The sequence below is a fragment of the Salvelinus sp. IW2-2015 genome, linkage group LG8, assembly GCF_002910315.2.
Source record: "Salvelinus sp. IW2-2015 linkage group LG8, ASM291031v2, whole genome shotgun sequence".
Classification (NCBI taxonomy): domain Eukaryota; kingdom Metazoa; phylum Chordata; class Actinopteri; order Salmoniformes; family Salmonidae; genus Salvelinus; species Salvelinus sp. IW2-2015.
In genome coordinates this window covers 3,465,293-3,473,686 of record NC_036848.1, presented here as the reverse complement: position 1 = coordinate 3,473,686, position 8,394 = coordinate 3,465,293, and the positions used below count along the sequence as shown (strand labels likewise).

General features: G+C 43.6%; 1 protein-coding gene across 1 annotated transcript in view; it reads right to left on the bottom strand.

Annotated features, from left to right (window-relative positions):
• The window catches only part of LOC111967088 (PH and SEC7 domain-containing protein 2-like), a 55,758-nt gene extending 51,719 nt beyond the window's left edge, over nucleotides 1-4,039 (bottom strand). The window contains exon 1 of the mRNA XM_070444646.1: nucleotides 3,682-4,039. Within this exon, the coding sequence (XP_070300747.1) occupies nucleotides 3,682-3,766 (85 nt within the window). The 5' untranslated portion in view covers nucleotides 3,767-4,039. The remainder of the gene's footprint in view (nucleotides 1-3,681) is intronic.
• Nucleotides 4,040-8,394: the final 4,355 nt, after the last annotated feature.

The window sequence follows — 8,394 nt, the reverse complement described above, 5'->3', positions numbered from 1 at the left end:
CACACACACACACACACACACACACACACACACACACACACACACACACACACACACACTTCAGTAGACTGGCTACAGTTGCTGGCTCGGTGACTGAGTCTTTCCCCAGCGCATGTCATTGTTCCTTAAGGCAGACGAATCGAATACAAACCGCCCTACTAGCCACTCCAGCCCAGTGAACCATGAAAATCTGCATCTCACCCTGATATGTCACTTCTATTGCATCAAGGTCAGACGTCGTGTTGCATTGTGTCATTATAGCTCTTTACAATGACTTCATCTAATTCATGTCATGGCATCAATCTTAAATGTAACCCCGATTTTCTTTTTTTATTGGCTGCTAATTCACTTTTTTTCGAGAAAATAAATGGAAAGGGGTGGATGAGACTGGCGAGAGGGAGAGTGAGAGAGAGGAGAGAGAGTGGGAAAGAGAGAGGAGAGAGAGTGGGAAAGAGAGAGGAGAGTGAGTGGGAAAGAGAGAGGAGAGAGAGTGGGAAAGAGAGAGGAGAGAGAGTGGGAAAGCATGTTAGGCAGTGTCTTGTGTCTGGGGACTGGCTGGTGCAAGGGTGTCTGCACTGGCGTAGCACAAACTCCTGCATCTCCCGCAAGGCAGGGGGGCCCACAAGCTTTTGGGGGCACCCAACCCCACCCCAGAGGTCGGCCTCCCAGATATAATATGAACAGCTCATGAGCTATGAAATGTTTAGAATTACAGGAAATTACTTTAAAACTGCACAATTTTCTCTCAGCCTCATGGCAAAATATGTCACAGCGAGTTGCCCAGCGGTCTAAGGCACTGCATCTCAGTGCTTGAGGTGTCACTACAGACGCCTCAAGCGTCTGTAGTCTATTTGTTCTTAACTGACTTGCCTAGTTAAATAAAGGTTAAATAAACATTTGAACATTTGTAGAATAGCAGAAGATTTGCTCAGAGATTCTTGAAAGAAAACTTTATTTTTGTAGTTACATTTATTTTATTTTGTTGCGCTATTTCAGCTTAAAATTTACATTCAGGGGCTTCCAAGTGGCGCAGCGGTCTAAGGCACTGCATCGCAGTGCATGAGATGTCACTACAAAACCCGGGTTCGATCCCAGGCTGTGTCACAGCCGGTCGTGACCGGGAGAACCATGAGGCGGTCCAAAATTGGCCCAGTGTTGTCCGGGTTAGGAGAGGGTTTGGCTGGCATTTCCTTGTCCCATCACGCTCTAGCGATTTCTTGTGGCGGGCTGGGCACCTGCAAGCTGACTTAGGTCGCCAGCTAGACGGTGTTTCCTCTGACACATTGTTGCAGCTGGCTTCCGGGTTAAGCGAGCTGTGTGTCAAGAAGTAGTGCGGCTATGCAGGGTCGTGTTTCGTGGGAACGCATGGCGCCTCTCCCAAGTCCTTAGGGGAGTTGCAACTAGACTGAAACTACCAATTGGATATCAGGAAATTGGGGAGAAAAAGGGGTAAAAGAAAAAATATTAAAAATACATTTAGATTCAGGGGAATTTTATAAGGGAAAATATTTGTTTTGGGAATTTTCTAAATGCTTTCAATATTATTCATTTCCATGTCGGCTCTATACCTGGAAATGTCCTTGTCCAGAGCAAAGGATCCCAATTTAAAACTTTTCCAAAAAAGTGTTTAAAATCCTAAAAAGGGACAATAATGGATACTAACTGAACAATTATCTTATGTAGTTCCTTGCAATTATCTCAAAACTGTGATTCCTAAAAGATAGCAATTTTGGTTCAAATATGTTACATTCAATTAGGTTTTAGAGTCGTAAAGCAACTGAGGAAAAACTAAATTGCTACTGTGTATACCACTTGAAAGAAGAAAAATTCGATTTTTGTCAACTCCTTAAAACATCAACTCCGCCAGAGTGCTGGAAATATCTGATAGAATGGTTCTGTTTTTATTGGGGACTTTCAAATGAATCATTTTCCATATTTACAGATATTTGATTTGAAATTTTAGTTTTAGAGGCAAAAATATGTCTGTTTTGAGTGTCAGGTTGTCAACTCTGTCAGCAGCTTTTCAACTCTGTCAGCAGCTTGTCAACTCCTCTCAATATTTTTKGGTCAATATTCAGAAAAAGTATTTTAATCACTATTCTACACAATTGAAGTATTTGCTGTACTWTACCTAAGGGATAATGTTTGCTTTTTAAATTTTATTTTATTATCTAAATCTATAAAAACATTCCAAAATGCTAACGAAATGTTTGGAGATTTGCATTACGTATTTGAATAATCTAATATTGGAATTAAACTATCAAGGCCTTTAAACACTTGTTGGACAATAATTGTAAAAATTAAATGCTTTTTTATGATTTTATGGTGTCTGATGAGTTGATATGAATTAAGTTAGTGGCATTTGTTACTTTATATGGATTGATAGCTGATACCTTGGTCTATCAAACTATATATTTCAAATGTTGTTAATATTAAGACAATTATTTGTGGGAAAACATTTAGATTGTCCCATCTTTCAAGAATCCCTGAGCTCTAAAACAGCAAAATTTTCTCTCAGCTTCATGGCAAAATGTGTAAAATAGCATGAGATTAGCTATAATAGTCCTACTGCACATTTTTCTCTCTGCCACATGGAGATATATTTTTTACCCACCACCTCACCCACCCACCCTCTCACCCACCCACCACCGCACCCACCCACCCTCTCACCCACCCACCACCTCACCCACCCACCCTCTCACCCACCCGTCTAACAGCGCTACGCCACTGGGTGTCTGGATGTCTGACGCCTCGATTGAAGGGCTGAATTAATTTGCGAGAAGAGAAGCACTTACAGACGGTTAACAATTGGGCTGTGAATCAAAACGTTATTTAGCCGTGTATTCAAATGAGCCCAGGTTTTCAGGACAGGAGACTTGACGTCCCAAGAAGCATTATTACAATGGATTTAGACTTGACGGATAAATACTATAATTAAGATAATAGCGGCTCGTGGCTCAGGGGTGAGAGGACTGTTATCAGACACCTGTTCCGAACAACCCATCTTTAGTGGGAGTGTGGGACCCACAGCACTGGGCAATCCTGTAGCCTACATCTATCTTACTCACAAAATGTGTGGCCTGGAATAGCTCAAAAATACAAAAACAACAAGACAGGCTGCTCTGCACACATTCTCACTCTCATTCACACACACAGAGCCCGCGCGCAGCCTAGACGCAGACATATTCTCCCAACCTCCTCGAGCAGTAACCATGACAACAGGATGGTTTGGAGACACTGCTCGGATTAAATGAGACCGGTGCTTTTCTTTTCCTCTCCAAAATAGACCTTGGTCGCTTTTCAAGATCGACTCACTTTTCTCCCTCTGCTCAGTTGAGGGTAGAAACCCCCTAAACAAAACCCCGTGTCCCACACACTGCATATTAACTCAATAGACAGAGAGAGTCCGAGACCCCCACCGGTAGACTAAAACGACAGTAAGAAGCATGCATCTGCTTCCACTTTCCTCTATGCATTTTTGTCCTGGTACAAGGATAGGGATTTTGAAAAGAAAGCCTTTCAATTATCCCATTTAATCGGATTCCAGATTATTAATCGGATGGCTATATAGGCTTTGGTTCTTTATGGAATTAAATCATTTGTGAACGCTAAATCTATCTACAGCCTAGCTATAATAACATTAAATTCATAACAATATCAGGCACCCACTATTGCACTCACCAACAAAATGCGTTGAATCAAAGGTAGCCTGAAAAGCCAGTTCTGCACTGCAGGTCCAGGTTGTATTCTCTCTCGGTCCATCCATCCACGCGGGGGAACATAGACCGTGGGTCTGTTTGGTCCTCTTCGTGCCGCGTCCTTCCCGACTGGTATCGTCTAATCTGCCCAGCAAGCAACTGTTCCCCTCACGGACTCTGGCGGTACAGTAGGCTTGTCTCGCCACCACACACTGGCTCAGGCATGGGGGAGGTCCAGCCGGTGGGAAATGAGTAGACCGATTGCGCGTGGATGGGGGCGTCTGTGTAAACGAGCGGATGTGCAGTCGCGTCCCTCTCCTCCCCTGCTGCACGCGAGGAGCATCGATCTCCAGTTCCAATCAGTGTTCTGAGGCGCGCGGGCAGAGTGGGACTGTCTGTGTCTCGGGCCTGTATTATGATTCCATTTACCACTAACTCAGGATAGAGAGGAGGTTTGGCTTACTTATAGCCATATAAATACATACTCTTTTTAGTCATTTGGCTATAGTTTACATGGCGCAAAGGGCCTTTATCCATGTGTCTTTATCCCACTGTCTTTATCCCACTGTCTTTATCCATGTGTCTTTATCCCACTGTCTTTATCCCACTGTCTTTATCCCCCACTTCTTGTCCACTTTTTTATCCACTGGCGTTATCCCACTGTCTTTATCCCACTGTCTTTATCCCACTGTCTTTATCCCAGTGCCTGTATTCCAGTGCCTGTATCCCAGTGCCTGTATTCCAGTGTCAGCATATCAACATAGATGACACATGCACTGTTAGGTTATGTAAAACAGGATACATGGATATTTTGTATGGTTTCTGTAAAATATATATTTCGCAGGTAGTTGTTGTGTTACCAAAGGAAGCAGGCTTCATTTCAAGCCTGCTTCCCTTACAGAAATCAATGAATAGGGTTTATCTTTGAATATAACAACAAGATATTTCTCTATCAAATACCATGTTACAGGAAGTATATTTTATCTCAAAAGTACTACCAGTATCCCCCATTGACCTAACTGCAGCATATATTGATGGGACTGCTTGTTCTCAGATGGATGTGTTAGGTAATACCTGTGACAGACAGGAGGGTTCAAAGTTCATGGGAAGGAACGCTTTGGTGACAGTTTCACTGAGGAAAGTTTAGGTGCTTTTAGCTATGCTTTAGGTAGCTCTGGTACTTACATCATCTCTGCACCCAGAACCAAATTAGCTARGGTTGAGGTGAGAGACTAGTCTACAAGAAAAGGGTGTTGTTTTCAATTTCCTGCCAGGGAATAAACTTGTAGGAGAAGAACAACACAGGCAATGTATAGTCCTGTGTGGTTCAGTTAGGAATATTGTGGCACTAGCAACACCAAGGTTGTTGGTTCAATTCCCTTATGGATTACATATAAAAAATGTWTGTACTCACTGCACTTTAAGTCACTTGTGAGGAAAGCTTCTTCTAAGTGGCCTAATATTATTATTTTGCACAATTTCTGTAAGATGAAAGCATTGTCAATCTATATTATACTAGATAGGATGAATGATTTGGCTTGGATTACTTCAGTGGCTGACAACAAGAGGTTGAGTATTGATGGAGCCTGTGCTAATAATGCCCTTGACATAGGAGTAGAGGACATCTTACCCCTCCATCCATGCCATCCCTCTCTCTCTCTCTCGCTCTCCCTACCTCCCTTCCAAACACCTGCATCCGTGACGCCAAGTCAAAAAGCAGAACGAGGCTTCGTTCAGGAAGGCAAAGTTGTATGACATTCAAAGTTGTGTGACGTTCACCTGAACAATTAGCATTGTCCTTGCAACACCCTTTTAACAGTGTCTCGCTTTAGTTCTATGGGTGCTTCTCAAGGGCATGTTCAAGAGCAGCAGACATTACTGTACTTTGCAGCATTCTGCAACCATACATTTGATTCTGCTCAAGTCTGTTTCCCTTTGTAAACAGTTCCAACCTGTGTGTTTATCCTGGATGTACAATGCATCAGTGATGCTGCCAACCTATACAGAACAACCTCACACCCATTAGACACCTCGGCCAAGGAGGAGCACAGCAATCAATAACACATGAAAGAGAGACTGGGGGAGGTGGAGAGTTGCATCAGAAAGAAAGACAGACTGGGGGAGGTGGAGAGGTGCATCAGAGAGAAAGACAGAAGACAAAGAGATAGAAAGAGGTAAAGAAAGGGGTCGTAGAGGGGTAGAGACAGTCCAGAATTAGAGAGGCATTCCAGATAGGGAAGGAGAGAGCGTGAGGGAGTGAGATAGACATAGAGAGAGTGTGAGGGAGAGTGAGAGAGAGAGTGAGCGTGAGGGAGAGTGAGAGTGAGAGAGTGAGAGACAGAGAGAGAGTGAAAGACAGAGGGAGAGTGAAAGACAGAAGAGCGAGCGGAAGGGGGAGGGGAGAGAGAGGATATGACAAAAGAGGGTCCACAGAGTACAGATGACCATGACAAGGCTGCCTGCAGTATAATGGGAAACACCCTTCACAGAACCAATTCTGCCCAAATGGCACCCTATTACTACATAGTACCTACTTCTGTGAACCCATTGGGCTTTGGTCAAAAGTCCGCACTATGTAGAGAATAGGATGCCATTTGGGAAGTACCCACTGTCAATCCTGATTACTTATCCATTAGTGGACCATCTGCCCTCCCCCTTAAAACCAACCCCCCTGTCCACCCACCCCCATGCCTGTATCCCAGGGGATGGCGTGATGGAGTGGTAGAGGAGAGGAGAAGAGAAGAGGGTGTGTCCCCTAATGACAGCTGCAGAATTCTGATGGACTAGCCCTGTTGGGAACAGTGGAATTCCCAGATGTGACAATGGGAGGGGGTGAGGAGGATGGAGGCTGGGGAGTGAAGAGGATGGAGGGAGGAGGGTAAGGAGAGGTAACGGCTAGTGTTTTGGTTGGTGAGAAGGTGGAGGGAGGGGGTAAGGAGAGGTAATGGCTAGTGTTTTGGTTGGTGAGGAGGTGGAGGGAGGGAGGGGGTAAGGAGAGGTAAATGTGTAATTATGATCAGTGTGTAGTTATGATCAGTGTGTAATTATGATCAGTGTGTAGTTATGATCAATGTGTAGTTATGATCAGGGTAGTTGTGATCAGTGTGTAGTTGTGACAGTGGTTTATGATCAGTGTGTAGTATTGATCAGTGTGTAGTTGTGATCAGTGTGTAGTTGATCATGTGTAGTTATGACCAATGTGTAGTTATAACCAATGTGTAGTTATAACCAATGTGTAGTTATGATCAGTGTGTAGTTATGATCAGTGTGTAATTATGATCAGTGTGTAGTTATGATCAATGTGTAGTTATGATCCGTGTGTAGTTGTGATCAGTGTGTAGTTATGACAAATGTGTAGTTATGATCAATGTGTAGTTAGATCGGTGTGTAGTTATGATAGTTATGTCAGTGTAGTTATGATCAATGTGTAGTTATGATCAATGTGTAGTTATGATCAGTGTGAAGTTATGATCAGTGTGAAGTTATGATCAGTTTGTTAGTTGTGTAGTATATAATGTTTTTTGCAACTCTAATAATTACACTTTGATCAATCAACCTAAATGGGAGAGAGGGGGGAGGGTTCTAGACGGTGATATGATATGAGACATTTGAGTCTGTGGCTCAGAATCACTGGCTACCACACTGGCTACCGCATGTAGCCAACACATACACATACAGACAGACGCAGCTGGCTCACATGGACGCAGTCACACACACACATGCACAGATAGACTGAGACTGAGCTGGAATTAAAGACAGAAATCCTCAAGATGTACATCGATACAGTGTTTACGTCTGTCTGTCTGTCTGTCTGTCTGTCTGTCTGTCTGTCTGTCTGTCTGTCTGTCTGTCTGTCTGTCTGTCTGTCTTCTGTCTGTCTGTCTGTCTGTCTGTCTGTCTGTCTGTCTGTCTGTCTGTCTGTCGTCTGTCTGTCTGTCTGTCTGTCTGTCTGTCCGTCTGTCCGTCGTCCGTCTGTCCGTCTGTCCGTCTGTCCGTCTGTCCGTCTGTCCGTCTGTCCGTCTGTCCGTCCGTCCGTCCGTCCGTCCATCCGCCTGCCCCACACCAGACTGTGCTAGGGTAAACAACATGGAGCTTACTGAGACAGCTGGGCCACACATACACATGCATCCAGTTGTATGTGTCAGATCAGAGAGCTCCACAGCAGTACAGTCTCTGTGTGTGTGTTAGATCAGAGAGCTCCACATCAGTACAGTGTGTGTGTGTGTGTGTGTGTGTGTGTGTGTGTGTGTGTGTGTGTGTGTGTGTGTGTGTGTGTGTGTGTTCCACTAAGGGAGAGGCAAACATATTGCAGAGTCTTACAGAGATGAAAAGGAATTACATGGAATAATACTTTTTTATATATTTAAATGTTTATTTATTTTTAGGGGGTGGACAAGCTTTAATATTGCGGATAGATTGTTGCTTCCATCAATGTAATTGTCTGCACCATTTCCAGTCCTCCATATATTTTTTGGGGAAATATATCTATCTATATACATACAGTGAGCACCATAATTCATTGGATAGTGACCATTTTTTTGTTATTTTCGTTCTGTACTCTAGCACTTTGAGTTTGGAAGGATACAATGACAATGAGGGTGAAGTGCAAACTGTCAGCTTTAATTTGAGGGTATTTTCATACATATCGGATGAACCGTTTAGAAATTATTGAAGCTTTTGTACATAGTCCCCCCCA